General features: G+C 39.0%; 1 protein-coding gene across 1 annotated transcript in view; it reads right to left on the bottom strand.

Annotated features, from left to right (window-relative positions):
• Positions 1 to 25171, bottom strand: part of Muc16 (mucin 16, cell surface associated) — a 197758-nt gene that overhangs the window by 41586 nt on the left and 131001 nt on the right. The window contains 19 exon segments of the mRNA XM_037208222.1: positions 3259 to 3294; positions 5488 to 5660; positions 5783 to 5841; positions 5938 to 6059; positions 6984 to 7049; positions 8429 to 8464; positions 9522 to 9694; positions 9821 to 9879; positions 9975 to 10096; positions 11045 to 11110; positions 13621 to 13656; positions 14788 to 14960; positions 15089 to 15147; positions 15244 to 15365; positions 15761 to 15826; positions 17500 to 17535; positions 19244 to 19416; positions 21243 to 21310; positions 21402 to 21526. Coding sequence (XP_037064117.1) covers positions 3259 to 3294; positions 5488 to 5660; positions 5783 to 5841; positions 5938 to 6059; positions 6984 to 7049; positions 8429 to 8464; positions 9522 to 9694; positions 9821 to 9879; positions 9975 to 10096; positions 11045 to 11110; positions 13621 to 13656; positions 14788 to 14960; positions 15089 to 15147; positions 15244 to 15365; positions 15761 to 15826; positions 17500 to 17535; positions 19244 to 19416; positions 21243 to 21310; positions 21402 to 21526 — 1770 coding nt within the window.

Here is a 25171-nt window from a genome sequence, read left to right as displayed (position 1 = left end):
ATGGAATTAACTCAAGATATTGAGTTTAGTGACTAGCATAAAGGATGAGCAAAGAACACAGATGGATTAAGAGGATATAAAATAAAAAAGATAAATTGATGGATGGAAGGAAGGTTATATAAAAAGAGGTTCAAAATAGAATTCAAGAAGAATTAAATCAAAGACAATACGGAGAGAGAGAAGAAAAGAGAGAAAAAAGGACAACTAAGTGAATGAATTTGATGATGGGTAAACAAGTGTGTGTGTGTGTGTGTGTGTGTGTGTGTGTGTGTTGTGTGTGTGTGATTCAATGAGGTGATTATAGCATAGTTATATAGATGTGTTGATGAACATTAAGTAGATGGGTAGGTGAATGGCTGAGTAGAGATGTACTGCATTCATGGATACATGAATGTACTGATATATGCATTCACAGGAGAAAGAAAGTGAACGCTAAGCAGACACACAAACAAAAGAAGTAGGTGTATAAACTTCTGAACTTACTAAAATATACATTTATAGTAGCTGACAGAAGATTGGGTGATCATACCAGTCTTGAATATATGGATATATAATCAAGTATTTGGTTGATGAAAGATCAAATGGATATATATATATATATATATATATATATATATATATATATGAATGGATAAAATATATATATATATGAATGGATAAAGAGGAAAGAAGAAATAAAGTATGAACTGGAAAATGGACAGTAGTATGGGTTTATCAATGAAACTGGATGAGTGAATGAATGCAATTATGAATATAGGAAGGAGAGAAAAGAAAAAAAATAAATACAAAATAAATGGCAGAAGAATGGATGGATGGATGAATGGATAGATGGATGTATGGATGGATAGTTGGATGGATGGATGGATGGATAGATGGTTGGATGGATGAATGGTTGGATGGATGGATGGGTGGATCAGTTGATATATGGATTGATGGAAACATGATATGAGTCCAGGATTATCTAGAAAAATGGAAGTATGAACAGTTGGAAAGATAAATAATGGATAGTCCAATGAACACCCCAAATTAACTCCAAATGATTAAACAAACTTTACATAATTCACATACCCTGATGTAATTTAGGAGAAAATGGGTAATAAAGTTAAACTTACTGGAACAGGAAAGGATTTTGGGGACAGAACCTGGATAGCATAGGCTTTAAGACTAATAATTAATAAACAGGTCCCACGAACATAAAAAACTTCTGTACAGAAAAAGATGGCATTGTTTTAACAAAGTAGCTTCCTATAGAATGGTAAAAATCTGTTAGCTACATATCTGACAGAAGGTTTGTGTCTAGAATATACATATAAATAAAAAAAGTTAATCACAAAGAAAGGAACCTAATTGATTATATAGCATGGCTCAGATAATTCTTACAAAATGAAATATAATTTGTTTGTTTTTGGTTTTGTTTTGTTTTGTTTTGTTTTTTTGGAGACAGGGTTTCTCTGTGTAGCTTTGGCACCTGACCTGGATCTCTCTCTCTGTAGACCAGGCTGGCCTCAAACTTTCAGAGATCTACCTGCCTCTGCCTCCCAAGTGCTGGGATTAAAGGCATGCACCACTACTGCCTGGCCATGAAATATAATTTGTGAAGAAACATTTTTTAAATGATCAACATCCCTTGGTATTAGGGAGAAGAAAATTAAAACTTTTTAAAGATTTCATCTTTCCTCTCTCAGAATAGCTAAAATCCAAAATAAAACAGAACAAAACAAAAGAAACAAAATAAATGACAACAAATGCTGGCATGGATGTGGGGAACAGGAACAATCATTCACTTCTATTGGGGGTGTAACCACTACAGAAATACGTATGGAGGTTCCTAAAAACTCCACAAAAAGATCTACTATGTGATCCAGCGTTATCACTCTTGTGCATACACTCCAAGGAGTTTAAATGCCACTATTGAGAAACATGCATGTCCATGTTTATTGTTGCTCTATTCACGATATTTAGGAAATAGATGTTCATCAACTGATGGATAGATAATAAAAATATGGAAAATATACACATATTTTTCAACTGGTAAGAATAATACAATTGCCATAGTCTCTGTGGATCCACATGTGTATCAATCCTGTTGTATCTGGAAGGTACTATTTCCTTGGAGTCATCTACAGTCTTTTGAACTGTACAAGTTTAAAACAGACAAAATTACAGCACTGAGAAAGCAAAGAGGACACAAAGTTCCACCCCCAGTCAAGAAGCTATTTGTTCTGGGTGGTGGTGGCACACACCTTTATTCACAGCACTTGGGAGGCTGAGGCAGGCAGATATCTATGAATTTGAACCTAGCCTGGTCTACAGAGCGAGTTCCAGGACAGCAAGAGTTACACAGAGAAGCTCTGTCTTGAAAAACTGAAGAAGAAGAAGAAGAAGAAGAAGAAGAAGAAGAAGAAGAAGAAGAAGAAGAAGAAGAAGAAGAAGAAGAAAAAGAAGAAGCTACTTGCACTTTATACCTGCTAAGAAAGAGAAAATTAGTTTTCTTCAGTAGAGTGTCACTGGTTATATCAAACACACTCAGAGATGGACTCATGCTCAGAAATAGTTAGAGAACATAAAACAGACATCATTTTTTTTAATTTGGTATGATATTTTTGTTTCAATTTCTAGTTACTGAACTTATTTAATATTGCTTTTTTGTTTGTTTGCTTATTTGTTTGGATTTTCAATTTTGTATTTTGAGTACATTGAGGGAGAGAGAGAAACAGGAAGAGAGAGGAAGAAAAAGGAATTTGGGTGAGTAGGAAAGTGGGGAGGACATGAGAGCAATGGTGGGAGAGGAAAACACGATCAAAATATATTTCATAAAAATTTAAAAAGAACTAATAAAAATTAGAAAAAAACTAAGCCAATAAAAGAACTAATTAAAACTAGAACAAATACAAGAGAGAAAGCAATTTTAGTTAAAACACTAAAATAGTGTTTGCAGAATTTGCAAATTGATAATAAAGTCCCTGATAGGGACTCTTCTTTTTAGGAAACATAAATCACACAGTAACCATCTAAACTAAGCCCCCATAATTCTATAGGTTACACTTTTATGAATATAATTCTCATATAAGAAGAATATGGAAAATTCAGAACCAACATGAAAGCTGCAGTTTCAAGAAGAGACCAGTGGTACTGCATCTTCCTTCCATTGAGAAGTTGGCCTCTCTGAAGACACTGGCTTGCATTTGGGTCAATTTTCCTTTGGAAATGAGGAGAAAAGTAAGGACCAAGACCTAGGTTGGGCTGAATGGTACTTACTTGTAGGATGTTCTTCTGGAGCAGGTTTATTATAACCTAGAAAACAGAAGACATAATAGAGGATAGGAAAAGATTCAGCATGCTTTGGACCATAGGGCACCATACCACCCTTGTATAGATTAGTGAACATATATTCATGTTATAAGATCTGACAAATCATCCTGGAAAAGAATTTCCTGGTATTTCAACTATACCAATTTCTTCCCATATCTCTATCATGTTCCCAATTGGTTCTTACAAAACATACTTTCACATCTCACTTCTACCATATTATGTATGCATCAATACACAGCATTATCTTTCCTTTTTCTCTGCCACTATATATCCATTTAGAATATATATTCTTTTTTTTAAGAGAGGAAATAGTCAAAGATATCAGAGCAATAGTCACAACTAGCTTTAGCTTACCACCAGTAGTAGCTTCTCCAGAGAGAGAGATTTCTTCCTGCCTGACTTGTGTTTTTATTGCCTTTCTGTTCTCCCTTCTCATTGGCTCTAAGCCCATCCATATGACTTTGTCGTCACTGCCTGTCTATACAGACGTCCAGGTCTCTATGGTTGGTACTAGGATTAAAGGCTTGTGTCACGATGCTCGGCTATGTCCTTGACCACATAGAGACTCGGCCTGCCATGTAGTTGGATTAAGGGCATGTGCTACCACTGCCAAACTTTTGCTTAATGTATATTTGATCTCTGATCTCCAGGCAATTTTATTTATTAACATACAAATAAAATATCACATTTCATCACAAATAAAATATCACCACATTTCACCCTTTTTATTCTAGTAAAAAGAAAAAAGTTATAACTAATATAAGAAAAACTATATTCAATAAGTAAAATAATTATATATAATATATACAATCAATTAATACCTCAACAATGTCTAATCCATTTGCATTTGGCAAACTCAGAAAATATTCCATTATCTATTCTATTTTGGTAAGTCCAAAATGTACCTGATTCACTTTTTATCCTTACTTATATTACTAACAGAGAACTATCTTATATTCTTATTGAGCATTTACTATGGGTAGTATTCCATTTCCAATGGAAGTATATAGTACAAATGGACACAAATAAAAAACAAAACACAGTGTGTGCCCCGACTGCAGTTCACATTAGGAAAAGGTACATATGAAAGTTACTGGTTCTTTGTATCAGGTATATGGTATGGTGCTGTGGGATGGTCTGTATGTCAAATTACTCTGATTGGTCAATAAATAAAATACTGATTGGCCAGTGGCTAGGCAGGAAGTATAGGCGGGACTAACAGAGAGGAGGAAAGAAAGAACAGGAAGGCAGAAGGAGTCAGTGCCAGCCGCTGCCATGACAAGCAGCATGTGAAGATAACAGTAAGCCAAGAGCCACGTGGCAAGGTATAGATTTATGGAAATGGATTAATTTAAGCTATAAGAACAGTTAGCAAGAAGCCTACTTAGCAGAAGCAAGAGGCCATACAGTTTGTAAGCAATATAAATCTCTGTGTTTACTTGGTTGGGTCTGAGTGGCTGTGGGACTGGCGGTTGACAAAGATTTGTCCTGACTGTGGGCAAGGCAGGAAAACTCTAGTTACAGTATGGTTTATAGTAAATGTGGAATAGAAAATGAAAAGAGGCTGGAAATTGTACATAAATCCTTGCAATGGCTTGATGTAACAGATTGGGTATAAAAAGTTGCATGTCAGCATTTTGATTGGACAAAACTCAGTGTAGGTAGGGCAAGTCCCTTTGTAGCTCTGTGGTTTGTTTGCTTTCTTTTTTAAATTCAGAGTAATGTAGATACATTATACCTTCTTGTCCACTTCATAGGGTTTGATAGCTAAAGTAGCTTGGCAATTGACAAGACATAGAGTCATTGAACTTAAATTCTCTGGACACATTTGCAATCAAGTTTCTATATCTTGTTAGTTAGGATGGAAAGAATAAGCATAAATAAATATGGGTTCCATTATCTTTGGGATCTATTCTTGGATCTAAGAAGAGTTAGAAAGGAAGCTCAGCAAACATATTCATACCCTTCTACTTACCAGTTTTGTATACAATATGACCATACATCCATACCTCCTTGCCAGTATATTCATGTGTGCTTCTTAAATTTTTGGAACAAAATTCTAAGAAGATAGACCAAACTGGTCTAGACAATACTATCAATACTATTGATAGAGGTAGAAAAAAAAAATAAAGGATGCCTCAACTTCCTCCACAACAAACCACAGTTTATGCTTACCATTGACATATAGACTCTCTTTGTCCAGTGTATAGTTGCTCAGATGGGTTATTCCATGTGTCATGTTGCTCAGTTTTGAGTACAATCCCTGGGTATCCATCCCAGGAAGTGAAGGGTCATGGTGGTAGGTGCAGATAGCATCCACACCAGTGGCTGTTCCATTCTTCTCAGCCCTAGAAGGCAAGGAGTATAGAGATTTTAGAAAAGGTATAATGCAGATAGGAAACAGAAAGAGGAAGGAGCAAGTGGGGGGGCAATAATAGATATTTGGCAAATGGGCAGAAAGTGGACTCACCTGAGGGAATCTAGTGTGCAACTTGAGTTGAAAAAAACATTATGGAGCAAGGCTTCCAACTGGGGAGAAAAGCAAGGAAAATAATGGAAATAAAATTTGGATAGAGTAGATGATATGATTTATCCAAATGGAAGCTACTGGAATGAGGGTCTTACCAGGTTCTTCAGGAGAGTCTCAGTGGAATTGAACAGAGCTGAGCCATTGTTCATACTTGCTGAATATGGAAGGTTGGAAATGATGAAACTCACTGTGACAGTCTTCATATGATGCCCCACAGCTGAACAAATTGGGAAGAGATACAACTATGAATTTGTCTGGGACCAGACTGGAATCCTATACTCATCAAGTAATACCTCCTTGTATTTTATCATCATACTCACCATACCCACAACCTTAATATCACATCTCTGTGCCACTAATTCACATTTCTGAATGTCCCTAACATAATTCATGTGTAATTTCCTATAATAATCATATCTTCTTATCCACATTATCTACCAGACTCATAGGATATACTGTCTAAGGGACTTTTTCTACACTGAACTTTAGAAGAGTGTTCTGAAAAGAAAGTCTAACTGGGACTGCCCTCTTACTCCTACAACTCACAGATCATTGTACAGTTTCAGGGTTCAGTTTGAGTGTTTTAATTTGTAATTCAAGGCCCTTTCCAATCTAGTTTCTCATGTCATTTTAGCTTTGGTTATTCATCAATCTGGACCTACCATCCTGTCTTTATGGGCTTTGAACTAAAAATCAAAGGCTATATTAGGCAATGAACTTTATGCTCCTTGGATGCCAAATTCCTCTCATTTATCCCATTATACTATGTTTTCCTAAGTCAATGAGCCCTTGTTGTTGATATCATTTCCAGCAACACTTTATGACCTATTTATCTGGACCACTCCTGTTCAGCATGAAAGATTCAGATCACATTGAACTGTCTCCAGAAAACACTTTCCTCTATGTATTATGTGAGCTGCTGCACATACTGAATTTCTCACTGCACTGCAACGATCTGTTCATCTTGCAGTACTCGTGGTTGTATGAAGCTTGGCTACTGGTTGAATTGCTACTATAATCTTTGTGTCTGTAATGATGGCTATGGAACTAGGTTCTTCATATTCTTGTGTCAAGATCCCATATAGAAATCAGAACTGTGGGACAGGGTATCTTATAATGATAGAAACAGGTCCTTTGATACCTGTGGTAGATTCTGTTTGCACAGATATTGATGGAGAAGGTAGTATGGTAGTGGTCAATTCAAGATCTGTGGAAAGGAATGTCATCAGGGTTGAGAAAATCCCCAGGTAGTTAGAGAAGCCCATGCAGCAGTAGTCCAAAGCAGACCAAACCATTCATAGGTAGATAATACACAAAAGAGTGAATGGGCAGTAATGTTGGAAAAGCCTGTGAATAAAATTAACTCAGATAATGAGAGTGGTTGCTGGAGAAAGACTGAGAAAGGAGGATAAATTAATTGGAAGATAGTAATTGAATTGATAAGTAGATAAGTAGAAAGAAGAATGGATAGATGAAGGGTCAACCCAAAATTGAAGAATAATAAGTATCTGGAGAAATGGAAGGAAGGAAAGAGGGAACAAATAACATGTAAATAAATGAACATTATGGATGGTGGGGAAGTACATGAATAGATAGATTTTTGTTGGGGTAAGTAAGTGAATGAATAGGTGGGTGGATAGACATTGGTGGGTGGGTCGGGTAGTAAGTGGGTAGATGGATGAGTTGATGACTGAATGGATGGATGAATGAATAGGTGATGAATGAATGGATACAGTACATATGGCTAGATAGATGCACAAAGAAAGAAAGAGAAAAGGAATTGATAAGCAGACCAATAGCTAAGAGAATGTAGGTAGATAGTTGAATGAATTGACATATGTCTAGATACTGAATTCATGGGTGGGTGGTTGCATGGTGGGTGGGTATATGAATGGATAGGTATGTAGGGGGATAATGGATGGATGACTGGGTAGATGTGTGTGTGTGTGTGTGTGTGTGTGTGTGGGTGTGTATAAAATAGGTAAATATCAAAGAAATAAAGGGCAAGCTAGCAAATGGAGAGAAGTATGAGTAGGTGGATAAACAGTGGATGGATGAATGGCTAGACAGATGACTAGAGAAGGAATGATTGAAGAAATACAGTATAATGGAAAGGATAGTGGATGAATGGATGGATGACTAAAAATGTGGTTCTGGAGGAATAGTAACTAGCAAATGAAAGAATGGACAGCTGGAAAGATAGATGAGTGAGATCCTGAATGAGTGGGCTATTTTATCCAAACACTTTAGTAGACACCAAAATTTGCTACTTAACAATGAAGCCCCTACTACATCCTCAATAGCATTTGTTTTAGGTAATATAAACCAGTCTCTGAATTAATTTAGCTTAATAACACCATATGAAACAATTGTTCAAATTTCCTTTTCTTATTCAGAGGATTGAGGAAAATTCAGAAATCCAACACTAGGGCTTCAGTCCCAAAAAGAAGCTACCAGCTCTGCATCTTCTTTCCCCTGAGACTTTGACCACTCTCCAGAGACTGACTTTTGTTTAGGACAAGCTTCCTTTAGAAATGAGGAGAAAAGCATGGATCAAGACCCAAGTCAGGCTAAGCTGATACTTACTCATGGTTGATTCTTCTGTACCAGTTCCACTGTAACCTAGAAAAGCAAAAAACATAAATAAGTGTAGATGTGTATCACTTTATACATGGACTGAATATCTATTGATGTTCTATGATCTGACTGAAGAATGTTTTGGCATTTCAACTCATTTAACTGTTCCCTACTCAATCTCAATTATGCTCCCCAAAGTGTGTCCATATGCTTTATTTTCATGTATCACTCCCATATTTATATACATCCACTTATACCATCACCTTTCCACTCTCTACACTCTATATTCATCTGATACATATTTATTGGGAAGTTGTCATGTTTGGTGTGGCATTTCTACTTGAAGAATGTAGAATTGAACTAAGCACTCCATGCTCCACTACAATTTACACTGACACAAAGTCTGCATATAATTTAATTTACTTGTTCCTAGTGTCAACCATAATGTCTGCATTTAATGAATATTTGGAAAATGCTGAGTGAACAATGCAATGATGAATTTATATTATATAAGTTATTAGATAGAAAAATCCTGCATGAGTCCTTGCAATGGCCAAGTTAAAGGACCAGATTTAAACATGAAACATTAGAATTCATATCCAGACAAATTTATGTTACAGTTGGAAGGTCCATTTACCTACATGTGCTTTAGTTTGTCTCTATGTTAAAATGAGAGTAATTGGTAAACATCATGCTACACAGTGGTAAATACTGATTGTAAACTGACAAGACCTAGAATCACCAAGAAGAAAAAGCTCTGGGCATTCTGTGAGGGGGCTTGGGATTAGTTTAAATGAAGTACATAGCTCTATCCTAATTCTTGGTAGCTCTATCATATGGACAAAGCTCCTGAACCATAAAAGAAATAGAAAGAGAGATGAAGACCAGTATTTATACTCATCTTCTTCCTGACTTGGGACATAGTATGGCCAGGTATATCTACTTTCATGAAATGCTATTTATTGGTGTTTCTCAACTTCTTTGAAGAAGAATCTAAGAACATAGAAGCAACTGGTCTAGAAAGAGATCACTGACTTTGAAAAGGCTAGGAAAATAAAGAGTGGCTGAAGACATCCCATAGGAAAACACAGACAATGCTCACCATTCACATAGAGACTGTTTTCATCCAATGTATAATTGCCCAGCTGAGTGACTCCATGGGTCAGATGACTCAGCTCTGAATATATCTCCTGTGTGTGCAGCCCAGGATGTGCAGAATCATGTTGGTAGGAGCAAATGACATTTACACTAGTGGAGTTTTGATTCTTCTCAGGTCTGAAAAGAGTAAGATATCACTCTAGAGATATCTTAATGTGGGTGAGAGTCCCAGGGAAGGAAGAAACAGCAGAAGGGTCAAAATAGGTTAGTCATTCCTAGAAAATGACAAGGAAGTAGACTCACCTGAGGGAGGTCAGTCTGCAGCTTGAGTTGAAGAATATATTCTGGAACAAGGGTCTAAGCTACAGAGAAAGGAAAAATGAAAAAGAGAAAAGAGTTGGATGCAGGATATAAAGGAAGTTTGTCCTACAAGGAGGTTCCAGGATGAGGGTCTCACCAAGTGCTGTAGAACACTCTCAGTGGAATTGAACATGACTGAACTATAGCTCATATCTTCTGAATATGGAAGATTAGAGATGGTAAAATTGATTGTGAAAGTCTTCAGATGATGCTCCACAGCTGTAGGAAGACAGAAAGAAATATCTATAACTGAGAGTTTGCCTGATACTACACTAGATTCCTATACTTATCAAGTTATATCTCCCAGTTTGCCACCATCTGTCATTGTACACATCCAAGTAAGAGATGAACATCTCATCTCCATGTCATACCAATCCCCTATTCAGAATGATCTTCATATGTGCTATCTCCTTTACCATAACAGATCAGGCCTTATCTTCTCATATACAGACTATTACCCTACAAGATTCACTGTGTGTTCCATATAAGTGGATTTTTCTATGATGAACACAAGAAAGGTATTGCGGAAAGGAAAAACTCACAAGGATACCCCCCAGTGCTCTTACCACCTACGGCTCTCTTTGGGGTTTCAGTTTCAAGTTCATGTTTCTTGGTTTGATACTCAAGATTCCTTTAATGTGGTTTCTTATGATTCCCAGATTCAGTTACTTATCAATTCTGTGCCTAACACTATGGCCTTTTGGGTCCTGAGGTGGACATGGAGAGCTATCACTGGAAGCTGAGCTTCATGCTTCAAGAAAACCAAATTCCTCTAGTTTCTCCACTCACTTGCTCTTGATGGCCACTGAGCCTATCTTCCTTCACAGCAAAAAAATCACGACAATTTGTCTATTATTTTTATGCATCCTGGGAGATTCAGTTCAGGTGGAGCTTTCTCTAGAAGGTCCCCACACACTTATATTGTGTCAGGTGACTCTCACTTCACAAGAATCCCTCGTTGTACTATCCTAGTCTATTCATCTCAGAAGCCTGGTAGCTGCATGAGGGCAGGCATCTGACTGAAATGCTGGTCTGATCTCTATTACTGTAATAATGCTACTGGCACTGGATCCTCACATCATGGCTTCCCAGGTCTCATGCCAGCCGGGAGGTGTAAGTGTGGGACAGGGATTTTCATCAAATGTAGGAAAAGGCTTCCCCAAATACCTGTGGTGGATTCTGGCTGCACAGATGTCAGTGTAAAAGACGGGATGGTGGTGCTTGGCTCAGGAGCTGTGGAAAAGGCTGTTAGCAGTGATGAACAGAGCCCACATACAGTCAAGGAAGCTCTTACAGAAGTGGTTCAAGCCAGACTAACCATTCACAAATGGACCATAAACAAGAGTGACTGTTTGAGCGGAGGGGGAACTAAGTTTCTGAATGAAATGTATTCAAGACAATGAAAATCGAGAGCAGTTCATCAATTTGAAGCCAGATAAGAAAGTGACAAATGGCTCAAAACATATTTCAAGAGGAATAAAAACATGAGAAATGGGAGCTATGGAGACTAGAACTAATAATTGAATGAATATGATAATTGGATGAGTGAACAGGTGGGTGAATTTGTGCTTGGATGGGTGAGTTGGTGCATGCACGGATGAATGGACAGACTGGGTTAAGCATGAGGTGAGTGAGTGGGTATATGGGGAGGAATAAATGGATATGTGTGTGGGTGTATATAAGGATGGATGCATGAATGTGTGGATGATACATAGGGGAAAGAACAAAGGAGAAAAATTCAAGTAAATAAACTAAAATTAAATAGGTGGATATATGTATACATAAGTATATCATACAGTGATGAGTGGATGAGAATTTAATTGGTTTAATTCATCGATAGGTAGGTAGGTGAGTAGACGTATACATGTATATGTTGTTAGATGCATGGATAAGTTGGTGGGTTGATGGATAAATGGATGGATGGAAGAAATGCATGAAAAAGGAAAGGACATTATTACAATTGCATGCATGATTGATAACTGAGAATGAATGGAAATATGAACAAAGGCAGAAAAGAGGAAGAATGAACATGAAAAGTAAGTAACAAAATTATCAGGAAAATTAGTAGATTGATTGTATGTAAATGAGGTGTCCTAGGACTAATTATAAAAATGGAAGAACAGTTGCAGAAAAAGGTAGGTGATTGGGACATAAAATGAAACTGTAGTATGTTAGCAAAAACAACTTAAGTAGCAATCTGTTGTTGAATATTATTTTAAGATGTGTTACATTTGTTTATATTGTTAATATTGTTTAATGATGCAAAAATATCTTGCATTCTTTTATGTTGCATTTGTTTAGCTCTGTGAAGCTATGTTACTTTGCCTGTCTAAAACATCTGATGGTCTAATAAATAGTTGAGCAGCAGGAGAAAGGATATGTGGGGCTGCAGGCAAAAAAAACAAATAGAAGGAGAAATCTGGGAGGGGAGGATCAAGAAGAAGGATTGAGAAAAGAAGGGACCAGCCATCCAGCAACACAGCCAGAAGGAAAAAAAAAAGATATAGAAATATATGGAAACAGAGAAAGGTAAAACCCAGAGACAAAAGATAAATGGGCTAATTTAAGAAATGTTAGCTAGAAATAAGCCAAGCTCAGGCTGGGCATTTAAGTAAGTAAGTAAGAATAAGCCTCTGTTCATGTATGTATTTGGGAGCTTGGTGGCAGGCACCCAAAAGAGCAAAAGATCCTAAAGGTAAAATCAACAACAACTACAGCAGTCACAGTACATAACTTGACAATGAAGCCCCTGTTTAAGACTATAATAGTTTGGGTTATAGTAGACATAAATTAAATAATTGCCATTTAAAATGTAGTCCTTACCCCTCACCAAGAAAACTTCTCTTTGCAGCACACAGAGACCATTACAGTAACCCCAACCAATCAAAATGCAGATTGGTGAAGCTGAGTGCCAATGACATTGGATACATCTATAAAACAACTCTTGCAGCCAAGGCTCTAGAAACATTGCAGGAGAGTCAGGGGAAAGTTTGTAAGAGCCAGAGTATTAGGGAGTTTTGTATGAAACTATATATTCCAGTAATGCCAGAAGCTACCCTCATAAAGTCTCACCAGCACGACTGCATAAACATAAGCTGAACAAGGACAACAACAATAGACATGCCAAAGCGAATGAGGAAAAAGCCCATGAGGTCTCAACCCTACCCAAGGAACTACAGGCAACCAAGGAATGATGAGAGTGTGAAAAATAGTCTTCCCTAGGAAAGAGTACACCAACTGATTATCCAATATCTAATAGTCAGTCCTGAAGACATAGATACAAGTAGCATTATACAGACTGTGCAGGTTATATTTAGGAACATATTTGTATGTAAATGTACATCTATGCAAGTAACAGCAAATAATGAAAAGAAAGAGGCCATGGATTTGAAGAGAGAAAGGAAGTTTATAGGTGGTTTTGGAGGGAAGGAAGTGAAGGGGAAGATATTGTAATTATATTATAATCTCAAAAATAAAAGAAGAAATTAAAAATTACTATCTGACATGATCCTTTTTATAAGTAATGATCACTTATTCATATTGTTTCCTCTAACCTGAAGGAGTATAGGGAATTCAGAAATCCAGTGCTTGGGCTGAAGGGCAAAAAACAGGCCAGGGCTCATTTTTCTGCTACTAAGGCGTTGACTCCACACAGGAGACTAGCTTGTGTTTGGGGCAAGCTTCCTTTGTAAATGAGGAGCAAAGCCTTGACCAAGACCAAGTTGGCGTGGTTTGATACTTACTTGTAGTAAGTATGTCTGGACCAAGTTCATTATAACCTAGAAAAGAAAAGTCAAGTATAAGTGCAAGATGCAGAATGGTCTCCTACATCATGCTGTTATCTATGTGGGAAATGGATACATGTTCTTGTGAGTACTTATTAAGTGTCTACTAATGTTCTAGGATCTTACTTAAATATTATCATGAGGAAAAACTTCCTGATACTTCATTTAGATCCAACTCTTCCTTACCACCTCTCTAGCATGCTCCCAGAATGAGTCTTTCATATGATTTAAGTTCATACCTCAAAATCTAAAGATATATTCTTATCTATGCCATTATCTACCCACCTATTCCCATATATAATATATAATATTGTTCATTTGCTATGCATCTTATTCCACTTAAAGTTGAAGAATATTGTGCTGAGTAATATTATAGTGAGGCTGTGCCTCACTATACGACTCATTATAGATTCCATTCAGATGAGGTGAACATGAAACTTATTCATCTCTGGTGCCAGGAACAAGGTCTGGTTTTCAGTAGATTCTTGGTAAATGCTGACTTAGCAACAAAATTAGGCATATAAATTGTGCATTTTTTGAGAGGGAAACCAGGCATAGGTCTTCAATGGCCAAAGGATGAAATATAAACTCAGGACACCAAGACTCAGACAAGCTACAAACTTCACTTCTTAGAAGTAAATGCTGGCCCTTTCATTCCTAGTGCCTTAATTTTTCTGTGTTAAAAGGAAAGTATGAAGGTCTAAGATAACATCTTTCACACCCCATGGAGTATAATGGTTGCTATAAATGGTCAATCTGACAATTTAGTATCAACAAGGAGACTAACTCTGAGCATGATGTTGAGGGAGTTCATAGATTAGGTCAGCCCAGGAGGGATGACATACATTAACTCTGGACAGCACTGCCCTATGGCCTAGATTCCTGGATGAATAAAAGGATAGTGAGCTGAAGACCAGCATTTATATGTCTCTCCTCCTTGACACTGTCCATGATGTGATAGTCTACCTTACCCTTCTATGCTTTTTTGTGTGCTTGATTATTTGGACAGAAATGAAGAGTATAGAAACAGCTGGTCTACACAAAGAACACCAGGAACATTTCAGAGTATAGATAAAATAAAGGATGCCTGAGGAGACCACATAGCAAACCACAGACCATGCTCACCATTCACATAGAGGCTATGCTTCTCCAGTGTGTAGTTTCCCAGTTGGGTGACTCCATGGCTCAGGTGGCTCAGTTCTGAGTACAGATCCTGTGTATCCATTCCAGGATGTGCAGAGTCATGCTGGTAGGTGCAGATGGTAACCACACTTGTGAATGTCCCATTCTTCTCAGGACTTAAAGAGAAAGGTGTAGAGATTCAAGGGAGGTCCTAATGTAGATGGAAGCCCCAAGGAAGGGGAAACAGCAGAAGATCAAAAGAAGTGATAGTTATTCTCAGGCAATTGTATGGAAGTAGAATCACCTGAGGGAGGTCAGTCTGCAACTTGAGTTAAAGGAGCTATTCTGGAACAAGGGCCCAAGCTGTGGATGAGAAAGGAAAAAAGAGAGTAAATGGTTGGGTGGAGGATACAGATGAAGTGAATTTCAGCAGCGGGGGTTTAGGAAAGAGGGTCTTACCAGGTGCTGTAGGACATTCTCAGTGGAGTTGAACATGGCTGAGCCACTGATCATGTCTGTTGAATATGGAAGGTTGGAGATGGTGAAGTTGATTGTGAAGGTTTCCAGGTGGTGCCACATAGCTGGAGGAAGACAGAAAGGTAAATACCTACAACTGAGTGTTTACTTGTGACAAGGCTGGAATACTGCTCTGATCAGATCATGTTCTCTATCATATGGTCTGTTATGATTACCCAACACTTACATGTGCATTTTCTCCATAAAGCCCTCCTCTCTATGATGCCAGTTGTGTCTCCGTCTGACTTCTCATTGTACTGTAATCATCTGTTTATTTCATGAACATGGTGTTTTTATGAGGGCAGGCATCTAACTTAATTGCTAGTCTGATTTTGTGCTTGTAATGATGAACCTGGTACTGGGCTCTCCACATCTCATGCTTCCTAGCTCTCATGTGACAACTATTAGAGGTATGGGGCAAGGTGTTCTTGTCAAGTGAAATAAAAGGGTCCCCAGATACCTGTATTGGACTCTGGCTGTAGAGATGTCGATGGGGAGGGCAAGATGGTGGTGGCTGGTTCTGGAGCTGTGGAAAAAGCTGTCATCAGGCATGGAGAGAGTGCCCTGATAGAGAAGCCCTTTTAGCATTGGTCCAAGTCAGACAAATCACCCACAAGAATAAGTGAAAGAGCAATCACATGAGTGGAGGAATGAGAAAAACCTGTGAATGGAATTAGTAAGATAGTGGGAGTGGTAAGAGAGGCTGAGCAAACGCACAGGTGTATATGAATACAGAAAATAGAAGAGGCGATTGCAAAGAACATATAAATGATAGGTCAAATCAGAATTAAAAAAGAATAAAAACAGAGTTTGAGGAGGTAGAAGCAAAGCAGAATGCGCATGAGCATAGGTAGATAACTAGGCAGATGCAGGGTGTGTATGTATGATAGGAAGGTAGATGGATGAATGGACAAATAGGAAGATGGATGGATGGGTCGTTAAGTTGTTCACAGGGTGGCTGGAGAGGCATATCGATGCATAGTGAAAACAAGACAGAGAAAATGAGTGTCACAGACATTTGGACAAAAGAAAGTGTGTGGATATATGGGAGAATAGATTGACAAATGCATGGGTAGGTGGATAGATGAATTCATGGATAGATGATTCATGGATAGATGGTTCATGGATAGATAAATATATCTGTATTTATGCATCTGTAGTATATAGATGGATGTGAAGATGTATGTATGGATGGGCAAATAAATAAAAGAAATGAAGGACAAACAACAAAGGACAGAAGTAAAGGATGGATAAGTAGGTGAATGAATATAGAAAGAAAAAACCAGAAGGCATAAGAAGGTTGTAAAAAGGCGAGCAGTAAAATGTGTAGATAGTTGAGTGAATAGAAATGTAGTATCAAAGAAGAGGAATGATTAGGGAAAATGAAATAATGGATAGCTGAAAAGATAGGTAAACCAGTTACTGATTTTAAAAAGGCATTTGTAGCCTGAAGGTTTTTCTGGTCCTGCCTGACTCTGCGGTCAGGATGAATCTCTCCCACCTGCATCCTGGAGCTTCTTATAAAATAATCACTCAGAGGCTTAATATTATTTACAAACTGTATGGCCATAGCCTATGGCTCAAGCTTCTTGCTAGCTAGCTCCTACAACTAAACTCGGCCCATTTCTATTAATCTATATGTTGCCATGTGTTTCGTGACTTTACTTGTGTGCCATTACATGCTGCTCCCTGGACAGCATGATGGCTTCTCTCCTCTCTCGTGTCTCCCCTTTTCCTGTCTCTGTCCTGAATTTCCTGCCTGCCTGTAAGCTGCCTTGCCATAGGCCAAAGCAGTCCATTACTAACCAATTGGAACAACACATATTCACAGCATACAGAAAGACATCCCCCAGCAGGAATTTTTTTACCCTAAGACTCTTAAGTAACTGTTACAATTTAGAATCTGAGAATGAAGTCCCTACTGGGGCCCCAGTAGCTTTTGTTCATGGGAAAAATAAACTAGAGTCACCATAGGTCTTCTGCCCTCCTATAACTCTTGTTCAAACTTCTTTCTTTAACCCAGAGGAGTATGAAAAGTTCAGAAATCCAATGTGAGGAATGAAGGTCCAAAAAAGAGGCTAAGGACTCAACATTATTCATCTACTAAGACCTTAGCCTCTTTTGGGAGGCTGGTTTGTTCTGAGGTATGCTTTCTTTCTGAATGAGAAGACATAGATAGGCCAAAATACAGGCACATACTTGTCGGAGGTACATCTGGACCAGGTTCATTGTAACCTAGGAAACAAAAGTCATGCATAAGTGGAAGGGTCATAGTGGTCCCATACACCATGCCATGGTACATGGGGGCCCCATTATGATACATTTTTTTGTATACTGGGAATCTACTCATGTGCCCATATCTGACTTAAATGCCATCATGAACAATTTCTTGTTATTTCAATTAGATCTAACTCCTCCTTACTACTCAATAGCAAGAGAACAACAAGAGATCTATGCTTATATACTCCTATGTATGCAGTTATCCACACCATTGCCTTCCCTTTTAATGTACCTCTATTATCTATTGTTGTTACTGAGCACTTACTCTCTGTGATACTCTATTTCCAAATGAAGCATATAATAATGAACAAATCAATCTTTACTGCACTGAAATTTACAATGAGACAAGGTACACATGAAAATTATTTGTTCCTGGTGTCAGGGCTAAGATTTGATTTATAGTAGATTTTGGTAAATATTGACTGGACAACAAAGTGATGCATTTAAACAGCACAGTTTATGAAGGTAGATCCTAACTAAGCTTCTTCTGTGACAGAAGTGAAGGGATGAATGTAAGCCAGAATGTCAAAGGGGGAGCCTGTTCCTTTCATTCTCTTTGCCTCCGTTTTTCTTCTTGCTAAAATAAGAGAATGGGGGTCCACATTGTCTCCTCTCTTCCATAAGTGTGTGTAATAGTTAATGCTGATTATCAGTTTTACTGGTCTTAGAATCACCTAGGAGACAAACTTCTGGGCATGTCTCTCAGAGAATTTCTAGATTAGGCTGTGATTAAAAGATCTGCCTTAACTGTGGGCAGCTCCTTATAATGGGCTGTGACTAAATATGTTGGAGATATAAGAGGACTTGTGTTTATCTTGTTTTTTCTTCCTGACTATTGGTGCTATGTGATCAGGTACCTCAACTTCCTTGCCACGATGAGAGTGATTTCCTGACATTGGAAATTAAAATAAACCTTCTGATGAGTTGATGTCAGGTATTTGCTTATAGCAATTAAACACATAGCTACTTCATGAGGCAATGTTGATACACGAATGTAAGTTCCTAAGAACCATTTCCAGGTTAGGAAGGACAGGATAGGACATGTTGTGGAGGGGAGGGGAGCAGAGGAGAAGGGAGGGGGAAGGGAAGGTAGGGAATGAAAGGAAGAGAAAGAGGAGGACTGGCAGGAAAGGGAAAGTGGAAAGGAAAGAAAGAAGATGGGAGAGAAATAAGGAAAGGAAAGGAGGAAACTATTTTGACCAGTTTTTCTAGCGATACGTCTTGCATTTGAACATGCCATACAGGGCATATAGCTTAGAAGCTGTTCTTTCTCGGCTTTATTCTGATATGTAGTGTCTGAAGATTAGGCCATTTGATACACTGATGCCTTTTCTTACATCTCCTGTGTGAGAAAACAGTCCAGGAGAGAAGTTAATCTAGTATCAAGAGTGAGAAGAAAGCAGGCTTTGAGACAAGTGTATACTCTTTATTTCTCCAAGAAAGACTGCTTTGTGAAGTAATTGCCTGAAGCATCACATTGGCAATAACAACAGCACTCATGTTTGGATCCAAATCTCTCAAGTCGGGACTTGTTAAGGAGTAGTCTTTTGGGGTGTAGGTGGGTTTTGGGGTGGAAGCTTGCATTTGAACCCCTAAAGAACTGGGAACTGGGAAGTTTTGTAGCATGCAAGAGGGCCAGGAGATGGAGATGGAAAATGCTCACCATTGATGTAAAGGGTGTCTTTATCCAGGGAGTAAGGACCCAGCCGGGTGATTCCACGGGTCTGCCAGCTTAGGTCATAGAAAACTGATTTGGCAGGCAGTCCCAGACCAGTGGGAACCCGGTGGTAGGTGCAAAGGACATCTACCTGGGTCTGGGCACCATTCTTCACTGACCTGAGTTGGGGAGGAAGAGGTGTCCATTGAGGAGATTTTGATCGCTTGCTGCCTCTCCCTCTGTGGCCACTCTATACAGTACATAGCCTACACTTTGATTTTGTTGATGATGTTTGCTGCCTTGCTCACTCACTTTCACAAATTAGGACTCCACACCTGTGGGTACTGGTGCCTGAAAGCTTCTCTCTTTGCACTATCCTCGGATTACTTACAGTTATCCAAATTTTGGTTTCACCACCCCTTCTTCGCCTCCTTCCTCTTCTTTTCTCCCTCTTTACTCTCCCCTTCTTTCTCACCTTCCTCCTTCCTATTATCTTCTTCCTCCTCTTCCTCTTCTGTTTTCTTTCCTCATTCCCTTCTTCTCTTCATTCTACTTCCCTGCTCTTCTTTCCCCACTCTTTTCCCTTCTTCTCCCTCCTTTTCTCTTGCTCTTCCTTCTTCTCCTCCCCTTCACAGTCTTCTTGTCCTCTTTTTCATCCTATTCTTCCTTTTCCTTGTTTTGAAGCAATTCCTTTGGCATCAAAACATTCTATTCTGGTTAGAGGCTAATTATAGACTCAAAGTTTTAAAGAGAGGCTCAGTAAAACCAGAAAATAAAGAATGCAGCTGTATCAGAAAGCCTCTGAAATGTACTAGAGTCACAAGGCTCCTCCCTCCCTGGAGTTATCCAATCAATAAGGAGTGTTGAAGAGAGGAGAATGTTCAACCTGCTGAGACACTTTCAAGTGGTACAGAGAGCTCCAGTATCAAAGGTTTTATGAATTGTTATCCTCTTTCTCTTCACAAGTTAATTGTATCAGATAGTTCATTAAAGCAATCTGAAGTTTACTAATATAGACGGTAAATTTTGTGTTATATATATTTTACTACAAAAAAAAAAAAAAGAATCAAGGAGGGGAAAGGACTTGGTGGATAATAATGCTTGCTCTGCAAGCAAAAGGACCTGAGTTCTTTTTGTCTTTTTATTTATTCTCCTATCATACAATTACATCCTGACCACAGTCTCCTCTCCCTTTTCTCCTCCCCATTCCCACCTTCCTTCTCTCACAGATTTACTGCTCTTCCACTTTCCTTCAGGAAAAATCCTCCCAGGAATATCCCTCCAAACATGGCATAACAAGATGCAATAAGACCAGGCACTACCCTCATATCAAGGCTGGATGAGGCAACCCAACAGGAGGAAAAGGAGGACCTGATTTCTAATTCTTAAGAACCCATGTAAAAAAAAAAAAATAGCCCAGTATGACTACATGTGCTTGTAATCCAAGCACTGGGACAGGGGATATTCAGAAGCTCACTCGTCAGTCAGCCAGCCTTTTAATACTTTTTGTTTTTGAGAAAGGGTCTCACTATGTAGCACAGGCTATCCCGGAACTCACTGTATAGACCAGGCTGGCCTTGAACTCACAGATCTGCCTGCCTGATTCTGCCTCCCAAGTTATAGGATTAAAGGTTTGTGTTATTATACCCAGCCTTAAGGTTTTTATTGTTTGTTTTTACAATTTCATATTTTTATTGTGCGGTCATCAAAACTAGGGTCTTGTACATTCTTAATAAGTGATCTACAGCCAAGCCATGCCCATGTCCATAACTGGTACATTCTAGGCAGGGACTCTCCTGCTTAGCCACTCCACCACCCCACTACTGAGGGATTATTGGCAAGTACCCTATTGCTATAAAATAAAAATTGTCATAAAATCATTAAAAGACAAAAAAGTACACATCAATCCTAAGTGTTCCCATCATCACAACTTCAAGCCTTTTCAAGTAGGATAATGGGTTGGTAGGGTAGGAGAATGGGGCTGTAAGTGGGGAATGTGTCTCACCTCAGAGTGGCTACTCTACAGCCTGTGTATAGGGGGCCAAGGCTGCTCCTCTGAAACAAAGGGCGGAGCTGCAGAGAAAGAAATGAGTCAGAGTTGGGTAGAGGCAGGCATCTACTTTAGGAGGGGAAGGAAGGGCCTGAGGGGAAGCAGGTAGCTCACCAGGTGCTGCATGAGTGTATCCGTGATGTTGAACTTGGGGGAGCCAACCTGGCCCATGTCAGCTGAGTAGCGCAGGTTGTTGATGGTGAAGTTCACTGTGAACATCTCCTCACTGACTTCCCCAGCTGTGCAGGTAGAAAGAGATAAAGCTAAAGCTGATATGACAGGAGATAGATGGGGATGGGGCCATTAATGTGCTTTGTAGTTTGTCTTCCAAGGGCTCCCTGTATGCCTCTCAGTAAATCCAAGGGTGACTTGTTAATGGAGGCAACTTTAGATGTCAGTTAAGGATGTCCTTGATGTGAGGAATTCTAATAGATCACTTCTACCCTCCCACCTTCCATATATGGGGGTTAAGTATAAACATGGATCTTTGCTTCTTTGTGAGGGGAAAGGCCCATATTGCCTGCTCAGGCAGGACTGGTGACTCCTAATGTCTGTCTGTCCCTCTCTTTTTCTCTCCCTTTCCTCTTCATCTCTTTTGCCCTTCCTTCTCCCCCTCTTACACTCTTCACCATCTACCTGTTCCTCTCTTCCTTGCCTTCTCTTCTCTGTCTCTTCTTGTTCTGCTCCTCCTTTCTTCTCTGTTCCACTTCCCCTCCTTTTCTCTCATTTCCCTCTTCTCTTGTCCTCTCTATTTGTCCCTTTCTCCATCACTTATTTCTCTTTTATTGAAAAGGTGTTTTAATTGATAAAATGTATAAAGTTAAGATCATTAATAATCTTACAACCTACAATGATACATGATTTTACTTATTTTTCTAGAAAACATAATATTATAAGCTTTGGAATGAGAAAACATTTAGCTTAAACATTTATTTATAATATTTACAAAATTAAGTTTTTCAAAGAAAGGTCTAACCATAATTGTTTCAAGTCCAGTTCAGGAGAACACAGTTACAAGATCCCCATGAGAAAACTCTTCTATACTTCAAAACAGACTTCACTTTAAAAATCAACCAAAAAAACCAAAAAATTCCCCCCCATTTTTGCAGTTAAAGAAAACCTGTCACCATTAATGCAGAAATGGTGAATTAACCAAGTTTCCAAAACTTTACTTTTGTCTATTTCCTTTTTTTAATTTTTTTTTTTGGATATCTGTATTTTATTTTTAAGGTTTTTTTCTTTCTTCTTGTCTCTTCCTCCCTCCTTCCGCTTCCCCTCCCCCCAATTCATCCCCTCCCATTCCCACTTCCTCCAGAGCCAGGACTCCCCTGGGGATTCAGCTCAGCCTGGTAGATTCAGTCCAGGCAGGGCCAATCCCCTCCTCCCTTCACCCAGGCTGAGCAAAGTGTCCCAGCATAGGCCCCGGACTCCAAAAAGCCAGCTCATGCACTAAGGACAGGTCCGTGTCCCACTGCCTGGGGGCTTCCTAAATAGTTCAAGCTAATCAACTATCTTACTTATCCAGAGTGCCTGATCCAGTTCCATGGGGGCTCCTCACCTTATGGTTCATATTTCATGTGTTTCCACTAGTTTGGCTATTTGTGCCTGTGCTTTTTCCAAGCTTGGTCTCAACATCTCTTGCTCATACAATCCCTCCTCTCTCTCGCTGATTGGACTCTTGGAGCTTCACCTGGGGCCTGGCCATGGATCTCTGCATCCACTTCCATCAGTCATAGGATGAGAGTTCTATCACAACAGTTAGGGTGTTTGGATATCTGATCACTAGAGTAGGTCAGTTCAGGCTTTCTCTCGAACACTGCCAGTAGTCTATAGTGGAGGTATCTTTTTTTTTTTTTTTTTTGGTTTTTCGAGACAGGGTTTCTCTATATAGCTTTGCGCTTTTCCTGGAACTCACTTTGGAGACCAGGCTGGCCTCAAACTCACAGAGATCCACCTGCCTCTGCCTCCCGAGTGCTGGGATTAAAGGCATGTGCCAGGTATCTTTGTGGATTTCTGGGGACCTCTCTAGCACTCTGCTTCTTCCTATTCCCATGGGGTCTTCATTTATCATGGTATTTCTTTTCTTGTTCTCCCTCTCTGTTCTTGATCTAGCTGGGATCTCCTACTCCCCTAAGCTCTCTTTCCCCCAACACTTGCCCTTCATTACCCCTTATCACGTCCAGTTTGCTCATGTAGATTTCATCTATTTCTCTGTTGTTGGGTGATCCCTGTGTCTTAGGGTCCTCTAGTAGCCTCCCTAGAGCTGTGAGTAGCAGTCTAGTCATCTTTTTTTTACATCTAGTATCCACCTATGAGTGAGTACATACCATGTTTGTCTTTATGAGTCTGGGTTACCTCACTCAGGATGATTTTTTAGATCCATCCATTTGCCTAAAAAACCTCACGATGTCTTTTTTTTCTCTGCTGAGTAGTACTCCATTGTGTATATGTACCACATTTTATTTATCCATTTTTCAGTTGAAGGGCATCTAGGTTGTTTCCAGGTGCTGGCTAATACAAACAATGCTGCTATGCACATAGTCGAGCATGTGCCCTTGTGGTATGATTGAGCATTCCTTGGGTATATGCCCAAAAGTGGTATAGCTGGGTCTTGAGGGAGGTTGATTCCCAATTTTCTAAGAAAGCACCATGTTGATTTCCAAAGTGGTTGAACAAGTTTGCATTCCCACCAGCAGTGGAGGAGAGTTCCCTTGCTCCATATCCTCTCCAGCATAATCTGTCTTCAGTGTTTTTGATCTTAGCCATTCTGACAGGGATAAGGTGGTATCTCAGAGTCATTTTGATTTGCATTTACCTGATAATTAGGGACGTTGAACAATTCTTTAAATGTCTTTCAGCCATTTGAACTTCCTCTGTTGAGACTTCTCTATTTAGCTCTGTAGCTCATTTCTTAATTGGACTGTTGGGTATTTTGATGTCTAATTTCTTGAGTTCTTTATATATTCTGGATATCAGCCCTCTGACAGATGTGGGGTTGGTGAAGAGCTTTTCCCATTCTGTAGGCTGTCACTTTGTCTTGTTGACTGTGTCCTTTGCTCTACAAAAGCTTCTCAGTTCCAAGAGGTCCCATTGATTAATTGTTTCTCTCAGTGTCTGTGCTACTGGTATTATATTTAGGAAGTGATCTCTGGTGCCAATGCATTCAAGACTACTTCCTACTTTCTCTTCTATCAGGTTCAGAGTAACTGAATTTATGTTGAGGTCTTTGATCCACTTGGACTTAAGTTTTGTGCACGGTGACAGATAATGGATCTATTTGCAGCCTTCTACATGTTGACATCCAGTTATGCCAGCACCATTTGTTGAAGATGCTTTCTTTTTTCCATTGTACAGTTTTGGCTTCTTTATCAAAAATATTATGTTCATAGGTGTATGGATTAATGTCAGGGTCTTTAATTCAATTCCATTGGTCCACATATTTGTTTTTATGCTAGTACCAAGCTGTTTTTTATTACTGTAGCTCTACAGTAGAGCTTGAAGTCAGGGATTGGGATGCCTCCAGAGGTTGTTTTATTGTACAGGATTCTTTTGGCTATCCTGGGTTTTTTGTTTTTCCATATGAAGTTGAGTATTGTTCTTTCCAGGTTTGTGAAGAATTGTGTTGAGATTTTGATGGGGATTGCATTGAATCTGTAGATTGCTTTTGGTAAGATTGCCATTTTTACTATGTTAAGCCTGCTTATCCATGAGCATGGGAGATCTTTCCATTTTCTGACATCTTCTTCAATTTCTTTTTCAGGGACTTAAAGTTCTTGTCATACAGGTCCTTTACTTTCTTAGTTAATGTTGCCCCAAGGTATTTTATATCATTTGTAGCTATTGTAAAGGGTGATGCATCTCTGATTTCCTTCTCAGCCTGTTTG

The sequence above is a fragment of the Peromyscus leucopus genome, chromosome 7 (genome assembly GCF_004664715.2).
Source record: "Peromyscus leucopus breed LL Stock chromosome 7, UCI_PerLeu_2.1, whole genome shotgun sequence".
Lineage (NCBI taxonomy): Eukaryota > Metazoa > Chordata > Mammalia > Rodentia > Cricetidae > Peromyscus > Peromyscus leucopus.
The sequence above is the reverse complement of the archived record's forward strand: the minus strand, read 5'-3'. Positions and strand labels throughout refer to the sequence as shown.